Source organism: Onthophagus taurus, chromosome 11, assembly GCF_036711975.1.
Source record: "Onthophagus taurus isolate NC chromosome 11, IU_Otau_3.0, whole genome shotgun sequence".
Classification (NCBI taxonomy): domain Eukaryota; kingdom Metazoa; phylum Arthropoda; class Insecta; order Coleoptera; family Scarabaeidae; genus Onthophagus; species Onthophagus taurus.
Window position 1 is genome coordinate 23,596,694 of NC_091976.1, and position 14,474 is coordinate 23,611,167.

Sequence of the window (14,474 nt, forward strand, 5' to 3'; positions counted from 1 at the left end):
TCGGTTCTTAAAATACACTTGGACAGTGTCTGGCAACAGTTCGTCGCGAACGTTTCACTCGCAAACACGGTGAGCTCGCGATACAAAAACTCGCTACTCATTTAGAAAGTTGTTTAAAACTCGGGGCTCAAATAGAAATCTAAATAACTTGTCGAAATAAAATCAAAACTAATCTCGTGATTGTTTTGTGTTGATTTTGTGAGGATTTCTGTTTAAATAACGAGTTAAAAGTGCTGTTGTTAATATAAAATCTTTTTGATGTGACTTTTCTCTTGCTATCTGTGCGGAGCGAGATTCTCTGTGCGTTTTTTTATTCAACAACCGATGGCCTTGACAGTTTGTTATTCCTAGAACGCACGGTTTAATTCGACCATCAATCAAGGTACAAAAATGATGAAGTCTCTTCGTCGAGGAAGACGAAATTAAATCACAATTTACCTATAAATTTAGTTTCATCCACAAAAAGTTAAAACCACGAGAGAAACTTGTCATGGACAAGATAGGTCAGAATTAAATCAAAATGTTTCCTGATGCTGCATGTTTTGCGTATTTGGTAGATAGCTTCTGCTCGTGGAGATTGGAGATGTTGCTTTATAAAAATACTTTTTATCTATACACACACACAGTTTTATACATTCGTAGAAATTAGCGCTATAAAACATAATAATTCTTAGAGAAATTGATTTAAAATTATAATCGTTACCGGTATTGTTTTATCTCCATATAGCCGCTCGTTTTTTGATATTACGTAAGATTTCTTGGAAGTCGTATGATGTGGGGAAGCGATATCACCGGATAACGATACTTTTTAAATCTGAAATAGAAAATTGTTTCAAATAAAAAAAAAATATTTGAAAATTACTTTTAAAGTTTGACGTTTAATTTTTAACCTATAATAAACGTCAAAAATGACATTGTCATTTTTGAATGTGAATACATTCAAAAACGCGGGAAACATTCTGTTATTGTGGAAATTCTTATTTTTTTACCTTTTTAATCAAAATGGTTATTTAATAAGTAATAAAAAATAAACAAAGATGATTCAAAATCGTAACCCGGTCAGAATCTAAATATAGAATCGGCGTAAAATTGATATACGTACCCACTACGTGTTTAAAAGCACGATCTAAAAAGAACCAATTGAAAGGTGCCCAGGTTTGATGGGAAGCCGCGCTTTTCCGAAATCGCATTTGGTAACACGTGTTTAGTATCAAGGTCAATAACCGCGGAAAAACTTGGGCCATCCTCTATGTCCTACGCGGTTTGCATGCAAATTTATAAAGAAAGTGTTTGTATATTTGTTGTTGCAATCGATTGCTGTGGTTTGTGGCAACGAGCCATCTAAAAGTTACATTTGAAATATGTAAACGGAAATGCCTCTCGGTTTTTAACGGAGATTTATGTATAAGTTAAATTCTTTTTATTAAAAAATTAACATTTAATGACATTAGAAACGCCATTATAAACGTCATAAACTGAATTCGAATAATCTAATATATGAATAAATCTAATTATTTTTGCTTCGATTGGGGTGATTAAAAAATGTTTTACTTACATATTTCGTAAAAACTATTTATTTTTAAGTATTTATCAAAGAATTATTTCAATTATTTTTAAAAATTTCACTAAAATTGTTCTCTACATTATCGGCATTAATATATTTAATAATTAATATAACTAATTTGAAGTTTATTTTATTAATTATTAAATGTTTTTAAAATATTTTTTTAATTTACATTTCTTTAAAAAAATATATAAACTAAAATTTGAATTGAAAAGTAATAATTTTTTCGAGATAGGCAACCAATTACACCTAGAATGCTACAAAAATTATTTAAACAAATAAAAAGAATTATTATATCAAATAGGTTTTTGTAAATACAGGTGTTTATACATAGAGAAATGTAGAGTATTTTGTTGATCGGGTATATTTAAAACTTCAAAGGAGACGAAAAATTTAACAACAAAATTTTTTCTTAAAATTTCATAACAAAATTGCAATCATTTTGTTTATTAATAAATGAGTCAAAAAGTATCAATTAGGGATTTCTTATCTAATACGCTCGATTGATTAATTCCAACAAAACGATTAACATCTTCAAGTTTGTCGGTTTTCCCAAACAGTTAAATAACATTGACAAGATTCCAAGAAATAGAGACAACGCCAACATCTAAACTCATATAGATTTCATTCATTCAGACACGTTATGAGACAATTTTTTTATTTTCAAGTCGTTGTTTTCGATCTTTTATTACTTAAATTTCCATTCATCATTGACGTTTATTTTATTAAAAACGTATAAAACGCGGAAGTTTCGTAACTTATAGTAGGTTTTCGTGTCGTTACCGCACGCGATCGCTGGGTAAACCCCATTCTAGGTTTTTCTAACTCTAAAATAAATTTAAACGTTTATTTTTAGCCAGATATTGGTCATCATCGTCTTAAAACTTTTACACCTACTTAAATATGCATGTGTGGGTTGTGTTTTTATACAGATCTACTTTTGTATTTTAAAGTAGTTTTGATTATTTTGTTATTTAAAGCTTTGATTAATTAGTTTTTGGTGTTTTCCTATTTGCATTAGATTTTTGCATGTTATTCCTTAAATTTTAGCAAATTTATTTTGTTAATTTAAATTTTTTTTAATTAGATTCCCAAGGTATGCCAGATGACACCATTAACATCGGCGATGTCAGTAAGTATTATTTTTTGTTATAATCTTATTTAATTTACATGATAAACACGTACTAAAATACTAAAGAATACAAACTCGGATGATTCACAGCTGTAACTCCCCCTGCAATGAACGTTATTATTCACTTTTATTTAATTCTTTTTATTAAATAATTCAAAAAAAGTTTTCTATCGTTTTCAGTGGAGGTTATAGAAACCGATCCAGATTACACAAATAATAAAGGAAAAATGAAGAAAATGGGATCCTACAACTGTTTGGAAACGACAAGAACAACGCCGAGATGTATCATCGTCGAAGAACCCGCTCAAAAACAACTCAGATTTCGTTATGAATGCGAAGGGAGATCTGCGGGATCTATTCCAGGTGCTAATAGCACCCCAGATAATAAAACTTACCCCACTATTAAAGTTGAAGGCTATAAAGGAAAAGCGGTTGTTGTTGTTTCATGTGTCACCAAGGATGAACCTTTTAGGTGAGGAAAATATAATAAAGAATGTTATGTTTATTGTGGTATGGATGAAATGTTATTAAAAGAACCGATACCGACACTTTGTCGGAGTTTTCAACAATTTTTTCTTTATAAAATGGAAATTTATTGGTTTCATGACAAGACTTTGTTTTTAAAGTAATTATTTAACAATAAAATCGTGCGGTCAACCATCATCGTATTAATGTGATGCTTATTATTGAGAAATGAGTTGTGATTTATAATTTGTTTACACCACGCAATTTTTGTTTAACCAAAATATGCCAATCGCATTATCTTCTACGAACATTGCAGCGTTGTTTTCATGTTTCGACATATTTCGGAGTTAAAGATTTTTCTGTATTTGGTAAAAGAAATCTTTACAATTCTTATGACCCCTTTATGATTTTTAAGATTTCTTTAATATTCTATTGGTGTTGGAGTTGGGTTGTCTTGCTGTTTAAATAGGTTGGTTTGCTTAGAATTTGGTTGGAATGTTTTAAAATTGGGACTTTTCTATAGCGTTCTGTAATCATAAAAAAAATTGGTTATGTTCATAGTTTATCATAAAAATTATACAAGAACTCTAAAACTGCAAATACACAGCAAATTAATAAAATTAAACTCACTCTTCAACATTTTCAATACTACATGTAGAAAAATAATGTAAAAATAATCAATAAATTAATATTTAATAATAAATTCATCTATCAAATTTGACATTACGTTGACATATCATAATAAACATAACCTCAACATTTTTAAATTCGTCTAATCTGTTTAATAACTAAGTTTTAATCATTTTAATCGTTAAATACGCTTATACCCAAGGTTCCTTTTCAGTTTGAGATAATGCTGATGTAAAAAGTATTATTAATTTGTTTACATCACTCAATTTTTGTTTAACCATACAAGATTATGCCAATCGCATTTGGTTCTACGAACTTTGCAGCGCTGTTTTCATCTTTCGGAGCTACAGATTTTTCTGTGTTTGATAAAAGAAGCCTTTACAATTCTTATAACCCCCACAGATGGTGTTTCATATTATATTTCAGGTTTAAATGTTTAGGATTTCCTTAGTGTTCTATTGGTGTTGGAGTTGGATTGTCTTGCTGTTTAAATAGGTTGGTTTCCTTATAATTTGAATGGAACGTTTTAAAATTGGAGCTTTTCTATAACGTTCTGTATTCATGGAAAAAATTGGTTATGTTAATACATTGTCATAAAAATTATACAAGAACTCTAAAACTGCAAATACACCGCAAATTAATAAAATTAAACTCGCTCTTCAACATTTTCAATGCCACATGTAGAAAAATAATGTAAAAATAATCAATAAATTAATATTTAATAATAAATTTATCTGTCAAATTTGACATTACGTTGACACATCGTAATAAACATAACCTCAACATTTTTAAATCCGTCTAATCTGTTTAATAAGTGTTTTAATCATTTTAATCGTTAAATACGCAAATATACAAGGTTCCTTTTACATTTTTTACAATATTATTATCAATAATTTGTTTACACCACTCAATTTTTGTTTAACCATACAAAATATGCCAATCGTATTTGGTTCTAGTGGTTCTACGAACTTTGCAGCGCTGTTTTCATGTTTCGAAGCTGCAGATTTTTCTGTGTCTGATAAAAGAAGTCTTTACAATTCTTATAGTTATAACCTCCACAGATGGTGTTTCATATCATATTTGACGTTTAAATGTTTAGGATTTCTTTGGTGTTCTATTGGTGTTGGAGTTGGGTTCTCTTGCTGTTTAAGCTTTCCTTATAATTTGAATGGAATGTTTTAAAATTGTTTTAAATTTAACGTTCTGTAATCATGAAAAAAATTGGTTATGTTAATACTATGTCATAAAAATTATACAAGAACTCTAAAATTGCAACGACACCGGATATTAATAAAATGAAACTCGGTCTTCAACATTTTCAATGCCATATGTAGAAAAATAATGTAAAAACATCAATAAATTAATATTTAATAATAAATTCATCTGTCAAATTTGACATTTGGCACATCGTGGTAAACATAACCTTAAAATTTTAAAATCCGTCCAATCTGCTTAATAGCTAAGTTTTAATCATTTTAATCGTTAAATATGTTAATATACAAAGTTACTTTTTAGTTTGAGATAATGCTTATGTAAAAAAGATTAATTTAATATTATATTTAATAATTAATTATTCTGTCAAATTTGACACTTCCTAATAAACATAACCTCAAAATTTTAAAATCGTCCAATTTGTTTAATAACTAAGCTTTAATCATTTTAATCGTTAAATATGGAAATATACAAGGTCAAGGTAATACACAGATTATAATCAATATTATATTTAATAATTTAAACCAAAAATCATTTAAATTTATACAAAATTAATTTCAATTTAAAACATTTTAAACTGAAACCGTGGTTTTCCTTTCTGTCCAGGAGGTTTTTGGCTCAGTTCCAACTGTGTGTACTATTTTGAAAGACACATGTTGTTCGCTAAGCCTAGTTTATCTCGACCAAGAACCTTTGTTAAAAAGATTTCACGTTTTAATAACCAAATTAGCAAATCGCATCTTTAAATAAATCTACTAAATATTTCCAAGAAATAATCAACTTGTCTTGTTAATGATACTTATTACATTATATTTTCCTTAATATTGATAAATAGCGTTATTCTCGATTTGTGTTTCTAAGAATCTCATCGTGACGACGATTTCATTTTGGATCAATGCCCAAAAAGTTGCACAATTCTAGCAAATAAATGTTTTGTATTTGCCAAAATGCCGTAGATTTCTATCAGAGCGTATCATTTCTGTTTTTAGACCGCACCCTCATAAATTGGTTGGAAGAGAGGGTTGTAAGCAAGGAGTTTGCACGGTTCCAATTCCTGAAGATACGATGACCGTGAGTTTTCAAAATTTGGGGGTACAATGCGTGAAAAAGAAGGAGATTGAAGATGCGTTGAAGGCGCGAGAAGATATTAGAGTTGATCCATTTATGAGTAAGTTTAATTTAAATTAATAAATAAAAATTAATTATTTGAATTGTGTTTAGCTGGGTTTTCGCATAGATCATCCCCGACATCTATAGATTTAAATGCCGTCCGATTATGTTTCCAAGTATTCCTTCACACTCAAAATAAAGGAAAATACACAAACCTCCCCCCAATTGTAAGCAATCCAATTTACGACAAAAAAGCAATGTCGGATTTATTAATAGTGAAACTTTCGGATTGTGTTTGCCCCGTCGATGGAGGAAGCAAAGACATCATCCTTTTATGCGAAAAAGTAATAACAAAAATTTCATTTATAACAAAAATAATCAAAAAATAACTTTTTTAAGGTTGCAAAAGAAGACATTCAAGTACGTTTCTTTGAAGAACAAAATGGGCGTGTGGTTTGGGAAGGTTTTGGTGAATTCCAACCGGCTCAAGTTCATAAACAAACCGCAATATGGTTTCGACCTCCTCGATATAGAACATTAGAGGTGATCGATCCTGTGAAAATGTTTGTTCAATTACGAAGACCGTCAGATGGGGCAACAAGCGCCCCGGTACCATTTCAAATGGTGTCTTTAGGTAGGCCCGTATCTTGGTCTTTACGCCCATCGATAACCAAAAAAAGAAATTACTCAATATTTAGTGAGATTTTAGCACAAGATGCTCAATCTCAAGCAAACAAACGATCAAATCTATTCAAAGATTTAACGAATTTAAATAGTTCAGTTTCAGTCGAAACTCAAACCATTTTAATTGAAAATAATAATAATAACGTTTTTATTAACTTGGAAGATGAAAATAAAAACATGGAGGTTGAAAAAGTCGACGTAGAAATCGATAAAAATGAAAATGTTTTAGTTGAAAAAAATGAAATCCAAGAAAAAGATCCGGTTGTAGTTGTAGAAAAAGAAATTTTCGATGATACAAAAAGTTATACAAGTTTGCAATTAGCGTTTAAAAATCCTTATGATATCACAATTGAAGATAAATATGAGGATGTTATTATTATCCCTGAAAGTCCGGTTATTAATTTAACTAAAGAAGTAGAAGAAAAATTACCCCCTTTACCACCTAAGCGATTAAAAAAGGGCGATATACGAACGTATTCATCAAAAATTACCGAAATAAATGACCCAGGCTCAAACATTTTAGAAATATCATCCACTCCTGAGATACCAATACGTTCGCGAAGTCTTTCCAGACAAGAATTAAACCCCATCTCAAAAGATTTACCACCCACACCATGCTCAACTTTACCTAAATCAAAAAAACGCAAATTCTTGTCAGGATTTTTTTCTCATTTTAATAAAAGCGCCACAACTTCACGAGAAACAACACCGTGCAATTTTTCTAGTTCACATTCTTTACAAACGACTAATTGTAATCAAAATGAAAAGACTCAATCTCAAGATATTTCTAATGAATCTCCCAAAACTAATTTAAATGACGATTTAAATAAAAATGTTAATGACAATATTAAATTAAATGAAAATCTAATTGAGAATGTAACTGAAAATTTAAAATTAAATGAAAATGTAAATGATAATTTAAATTTGTTTAATGATTTAGATCTGACTGAAGCTGAAAATTATGCTTTATATATGACAATGCCCCCATTTGCTACGCAAAGTGAATTTGATGAAGCTTCTTGTTATTACGCCCCAGTTGAAGGTGGAAAAATTTTGAATGAAACTGAAGTTCAATTGAAATTAAATAAAACTTGATAAAAAATTTTTGTTTGCACACGATTCAACATGATTTTGTTTGATTTTTCTTCAAACGTGAACAAAAAATGTTATAAAAAAACGTTATAATTTGTTGAATAGTGTTATTTATATAAATATTAAATTGTTTTTTAAAGCTGCTTAAACAGCATTGATCTACAAGTCGTTGCACATCATTGAGTTGCGATTTTCTTGATAATTACAAAATCATAATATAAAGAAAATCTTTATAAACACAATTTTTAAAGATATCTTTTTTTGTTATACTTAGGTAAACGTAGAGCTGAAAGCTCGGATCAACCTCCTAATAAAAAGATTTTTACCGAGTTACATAACCGGGTTAAAAATTGTAAGTTTAACTTTTTTTATGTTCCACATTTTTTTGGTGATGGAGACTCAATTGCAAAAACTCAAATTCTTATTGTTAAATGCATTTTCGTACATTTTCTTGATACATTTATGCAAAAATGCGTGTTTTTACCATAAACGATTATGTAAAAAAATAAAAAAATTTATTATTAACGTACTTATTAATTCATTCATTTTGTGGTGCTATTTTTTTTAAACCTTTATTATATTTAAAAAAACAAAACATGTTCTTTTTTAACTTATTTTGTTATATTTTTGTGTGTTGAATTTGTTAGTTATAAACTTTATGATGTAGTTTTTAAAATATTTCACAAAAAAAAAGTGTATTTATGTAAAATGTAAAGATGGAAAGTTGTTTATATCCAGGATTAAAATCTGAATCGTTTTTTGTATAGAGCCTATTATACATTATACACGTTTATATTACACAATTCGAGCTTTATCGAAATATATTTGACATTTTCTTAAAAATGTGCTTTTTTATGTGTTGATTTATAAAAGGTGTTAATCTGCGCCACAAGAAGGAAACAAATTAAGGTATTATTAGTTTTTGAGTGTGTTTTGTAGCATTTTTTCCATTTTTATTTTATAATTTATTCCACTAAATTGTTTTTGGTAACAGCATGTGCTTTTATAGTAGTTTTTTGAGTTTTTATGATTTCCATCACTTTCCTTTTATCATGTAACAATTTTTAAATTATTTTCTTAATTTTTAGCCCCACTTCCTGAAATGGATTTCACTCAACAACTTAATATCCCTCTTCAAACCACCGTAAAAGACGAACCAAGAGGTATCATTAAGCTTTAATAATTAATTTTTTTAATTTTATTATACAACCTTAATTTTATTTCAGATCTTTTGCGATCACCGTATCAATATATGGATCAATTATCTCGATCGCCTCAACATTACCCTCAAACGTGTTATATTCAACAACAACCGATGCCATCAACCAGTTCAATTAATCATCAAATAGTTCAACCCCTCGAATCTATACATTATAATCTTTCTCCTCCTGCGTATAATCCAATGGAGGTTATTCCGAGTGATCCTCAAAGAAATGTTCAATATATAAGAAATGAATTGAATCCAATCACAATAGAACCCGGAGATTTGGGTTTAAATGAAATCGCCCAAAATTTATCCAGTAGTTTATCTCTAACGGATTTTGGAGCTGATGGAATGACCGATAGTTTAGATCGGCTAGCTAACAATGAATTTGATAGACATTTAGCGTTAAATCAAGTAAATAATCAACATTAATTAGATTTATTTTTCTGTGTTGTACACTATCTTTTATATAGAACTTTATAATTTTTTTTTTAATAACAATCGATTTATATCTTGTAAAGATTTAAGCATAAAATGTTTATAGTGAGAAATATTTTCTTTTTTTATTAAAGTGTACATAGTTATTTTTATGTTGGTTTCTTTGTTATCTCAAAACAATGATCATTAAATTATAGTAACTTTAAATACATGTATAAATCGTTTTAAATCGAATTTTATTTAAGAAGTTGCCCCCAATTTTCTCACATTTACAATAATAATAAAATAAAAAATAGTTTAAATTTATTAATAAAAGTTGATAAAGTAGAAACCAATTTAATTTGAGATGTCACGTATTAAAATAAAAAGATTGAGGTTATGTATCTGTCAAACATTTTTCTTTATTATTATTAACATGTAAATCCATCATTTCCTACTAAAAATGGATGTTCCACCAACAAATTTTACAGTAGATTACCAATCCGTAAATAATCCATCATTTTAAAGAAAAAAATCTAACAAAATTTTTTTTTAGATTTTACCAATTCAACAAAAACGGACAATAGCCTTTGTAAATAATTTCGTTATGAACACAGTTTCTTTTCTAAATCATTTCGCGCAATCTTGCGAATCAAGATTAATGGAGTTTGAGTATAAAGTCCAAAAAGTTGAGGCGGGGTTAATGATTTTAGAATCTCAAGTAAACTAACTTATTTCTAATAAGCATAAACATGTTGGGCAAATCGTTTTCGGCGTTATAATAAGTATATTTTAGTTAGCATCGATACAAGGAATCAACGAGAATGATGAAACTCCAATAAAAGAATCAAATAATTCCGTAGAGTTGCCTTCGATAGTTACTAATCAAGAAGAAAGTGATAAAATAGACTCAGTTAACGAACCAAAAGGAATTATTGCTTGTCAAGATGAGAGATTTGCCCACTTTTTTAAAATGGTTCAAGTTGGAGTTCCTGCGCAAGCTGTTAAAAATAAGATGATTATCGAAGGGGTCGATCCAAATATCTTAGAGTAAGAAATTTAATTAATTTTTTAATTCATCGATTAATTTTCCTCGTTATAGTACACCAAATGCTGTGATTGATTAAAAGATAATCGAAACAAGAAAAATCAACTCAGTATTATTGTTATACTTTAACGGTTATTTTTATAGAAAGAATTTATTAAAATAAAAACTATTTTTAAGAAACACTTGTTATTTACTTTATAAGTCCGGTAGGTGACTTGTAACATGCGAGTCAGGAATATCTAGACGAGTACTGTTACAAGACCTACCGGACGTGTATCGTATAACATTTTATTTCAAACTGTCGAGTCTGGTTACACAGCAATTACTAATTCCAAAAGTTAAAAATGGACTTTAAAGAAACGCAAATATAATAGTTTAAATTTATATTTAATAACAATTTAATAAAAGTTGATAAAGTAGAAATCAATTTAATTTGAAATGTGACATATAAAATAAAAAGTTGAGGTTATGTATCTGTCAAAAATTAAAAGACGCCATTAAAGTGGAGAATTTCCGACGCAATTTTAGCGAAATCGGCTGAAATGATTGTAAAATTGGTTCCTACGAAGTCAGCAAATAAGTATGAAAGGGAACACCAAGTTTTGCCAGTGAAAAAAAAGTAAAAAAAGACGCTGTATATGTATGTACAGTCGGTCCCAAAAGTCATCGTACACCAACGGTTTTTGCACGATTTCTCTAAATAGAATTATAAATAAAAGTTTTTTTTATTTAATAATTACATACTGAAATATTGACAAAGACTAGACCTTTCAACTAAAAAAAATCTTGTTCAAATGGAGCAATACATTCAAAAGTTAAAATTATTCATTTTAAACAGATTACAACAAAACAAATTTATAATTCTTCAAAATTGTTCGATTGCAACCTCACAAAAGTAATCGTACAGTTCCAAATGTTGCAATGAACATAGTACTAGTACTTCATAGGTCCTCCATTCGCTTTTAGTATAGCTTTCAATCTTCTTGGCATTGATTGCACAAGCTTTTCATTATAAGAAATCGGAATTTTTCCCCATTCTGCTTACAATGCAACTTTTAACGATTCCTTACTACCAATGTTATGTTTTCTAATTGCTTTTTATAAATACTCCCACACGTGATCTATGGGGTGAATATCTGGTGACATATGTGGTGAGGAGCTGCTACATACAAATGACGCTGTATTGAAAGATAGAGGTACAAACGGTTCTTAGCCGCTCGTTTTGCCAACCTGTCCTCATGATCGTGTCCCTTATTTCCGGTATGTCCTGTCCACTACTTTATCGTGACGTTGTTATAAAAGTTAGTCTCCTCAAGAGATTGCCGACAGTACTTCATTAACGATGATGTAGTTTGATGCCTACTAACCGCCAGTATAGCTTGTCTGCTATCAGCCTATCAGTTCAGATTACGACGTTTCTGCCATTTTTTTTGGAACGATGATCACGTCAGCTGCTATATTTATAACAGTTATTTTGAAATGGAAGATGCAGCTGGAGATCGTGCGAGAAAATTCCCGCTCCGGAGCCTCCAGCGTAATCTGACAGTACCAATATGCTGGGTTTCAACATTTTAAAATGGCTATAACTTATAAATCTTATAATAGAAAAATCGTACAGCACCATTCGAGAGCCTATTTTGAAGGGTAAGGATAGTACTATATGATGAAATAGATAGAATAGAACAAACTAATATTGTGCGTCTCACACATAACTTCAAAAGTAGCCAAAAAAGCCAGTTTTCTTGTACATAACCTCAAATATCTCAACATCCTGAGGTATGGTTCCATTCTGATTCCACGCAGAAAATTACTTCGGAATTGATCGTCAGCCATCTAACGACAATCAACGCGGCTTTTTTTGCAGACCTGTGTTATTATTTTCTGCTGCTTCAGAAGTATGTAAATATACTGCTTGGTATCTGATCTCGAAGATGGTACTTAGAGTGGCTCTTAGCAGCAATCAGATTGCCTTGAATGTAATTGTAACAAAATTTGCTCAAAACGCTCTGTTTAGAAGCTACTACAAAATCATCTGGAATGAATACATCTATTTCATAGCACCTAATTCTGCATACCCAGCACGCAACTATATCTTAATATGTCTTTTGTATTATGATTTTTAAATGAATTTGATTTGTAGTTGAAAAACATTAGTAGTGGGTTATTATGGGCCAAATATTCCATTGTAAAATCGATGCTACTTGTTATAGAGGCAATAAAGAAAGAAATATAGGTAAATTTAATTAACTGGCGGCGCTTTTGAAGAAAAGTAAAATCAAAACGGTCAAAGGAACCCATCAGAGGAAAAATGATACGTTTTATATGTAAATATTAGTTTCAAAGATTTAGGAAATATTTATTTAAAATTTACTTTCCTAGTATCTTAAGGTTGCCATATCATTTGCTCATTTATTAATCCTCGACGACAGAATTTAATTCATTATATTCCTAGGAAAATAATAAAGATGAACAAAATTAGCAAAAATCATTCTTTTTATAAATATTGAATACAATGGAGTAATTTGAAAAAGATGAATTGCCTAGGACCAAATTCTCATTTCAAAATCTTTTTCTCTTATATATTCATTAAATGAAGCTGAATTTGATGCAGTTGCAACTGGAAAACATAATGAAATCTTCTAAAAAATGCTTCCCTTTTGGCTATTTATTATTTTATTTATTTATTTTTCCTCAATATAAACTTTGCCTATATAAAAAACTTGATTTGATACTTCCAATTTATTATTAAGTGATTCTCCCACCTAAAAACAGTATTGTAGTGTTGTTTACAGGCCTTCTAATGTTAGAGCTCACTTACTGGTCTCAAATTAATGATGTAAACATCAATATAAAGGACAGTATGAAATTAAAAAAAGGATTGATTTTTTTATATTTTATTTTAAATATAAACGTCCTAAAATATACAGATTAGAACTGAATCATCTGTCCCTTGCGTTTCTTGTCACCACCAAGTTCAAAATGTTTGCACCTCTTCAATGGGATTTGTTTACGATACTTGCAATCGGCACATTCCATACGCAATACAATTTTCTTCGTGGTTTTAGCCTAAAATTTATAACAAAAATAATATAAACATTGCAAAGAATAGATTTATTTATTAATTACCTTTTTACGGAAAATAGGCTTAGTTTGTCCACCAAAACCTTGTTGTTTACGATCGTAACGTCTTCTACCTTGAGCGGCATGTCGTTCTTTCGATTTTTTATATTGGGTTACTTTATGTAACTTATGCACTTTGCATTTCTTGCAAAACGTGCGCCTTTGCTTCGGTACGTTTACCTATAACACAAAAAAATTGATAATTAACATAACCTCAACGACAACATAACCTCAATCACGAAAAAAAAAATTTGGGGTATATTAACGAAATTTTTTAAAGGATGGTTAAATCGTGATATTAATATAAAAAGGGGTGCAAATTTTTGGGATAAATTGAAGGATGATTGAGAAAATTAGCGATAAAAATGTTAAACTCAACTCACCATGATTGCAATTCCGAATAGAAAGAGATGGAATGCGGTTGTCTTTCAAGTTATTGCATAGAGGGCGCTAACTCATGATAGCTGAGGTTATGAATTTTATTGGTTGGTTTATTTTTAAAATTACATTTTAATAATTCGTCAATTAAGAACTACGTAACACGATAACGATAATTAATTAGAAAAAATTAAATATGCTAAAATTATCGGTGTAATCTGAATCCGTAATTACAAAATAACTTACATTGCATTTATAGGTTAAAGTTAAATAATAATAATTATTTAAGTTAGAATTAAGTTATACAACATCATTAAGCACGATTTCGAGCTTTTAAATGATATAACTTTTAAAACAAACCCATTTTAACCGTTTAATTAAATTCAAAGAGCGCCCCCTGTCGATGGCATATGAGTAT

The 14,474-nt window shown here is 29.4% G+C and overlaps 3 protein-coding genes across 7 annotated transcripts; 2 read left to right on the plus strand and 1 right to left on the minus strand.

Annotated features, from left to right (window-relative positions):
* Positions 1 to 27: 27 nt before the first annotated feature.
* On the plus strand, positions 28 to 9,677 carry LOC111415505 (embryonic polarity protein dorsal-like). 5 transcript variants are annotated; one of them, XM_023047257.2, is made up of 9 exons: positions 28 to 503; positions 2,652 to 2,696; positions 2,877 to 3,168; positions 5,993 to 6,171; positions 6,225 to 6,457; positions 6,513 to 6,747; positions 8,164 to 8,241; positions 8,978 to 9,052; positions 9,116 to 9,677. In XM_023047257.2, exons 1-9 carry the CDS (start codon positions 491 to 493, stop codon positions 9,523 to 9,525), a joined length of 1,560 nt encoding a protein of 519 aa, XP_022903025.2. In that variant the 5' UTR covers positions 28 to 490; the 3' UTR covers positions 9,526 to 9,677. The 5 variants fall into 5 exon arrangements, with proteins under 5 accessions (XP_022903025.2, XP_071056042.1, XP_022903008.2 ...); XM_023047232.2 differs by lacking the exons at positions 8,164 to 8,241; positions 8,978 to 9,052; positions 9,116 to 9,677 and having other exon boundaries at positions 293 to 382; positions 451 to 503; positions 6,513 to 7,974; XM_071199941.1 differs by lacking the exons at positions 8,164 to 8,241; positions 8,978 to 9,052; positions 9,116 to 9,677 and having other exon boundaries at positions 6,513 to 7,974.
* Positions 9,678 to 9,849: 172 nt separating this feature from the next.
* LOC111415552 (Coiled-coil domain containing 53) lies at positions 9,850 to 10,738 on the plus strand. The gene is made up of 4 exons (XM_023047285.2): positions 9,850 to 10,015; positions 10,067 to 10,231; positions 10,307 to 10,560; positions 10,613 to 10,738. The coding sequence occupies exons 1-4, from the start codon at positions 9,974 to 9,976 to the stop codon at positions 10,635 to 10,637; spliced, it is 486 nt and encodes a 161-aa protein (XP_022903053.1). The 5' UTR covers positions 9,850 to 9,973; the 3' UTR covers positions 10,638 to 10,738.
* A 2,698-nt stretch (positions 10,739 to 13,436) lies between these two features.
* LOC111415571 (ribosomal protein L36A) lies at positions 13,437 to 14,134 on the minus strand. The gene is made up of 3 exons (XM_023047308.2): positions 14,062 to 14,134; positions 13,685 to 13,858; positions 13,437 to 13,624 (listed from the first exon to the last, which is right to left on the minus strand). The coding sequence occupies exons 1-3, from the start codon at positions 14,062 to 14,064 to the stop codon at positions 13,487 to 13,489; spliced, it is 315 nt and encodes a 104-aa protein (XP_022903076.1). The 5' UTR covers positions 14,065 to 14,134; the 3' UTR covers positions 13,437 to 13,486.
* Positions 14,135 to 14,474: the final 340 nt, after the last annotated feature.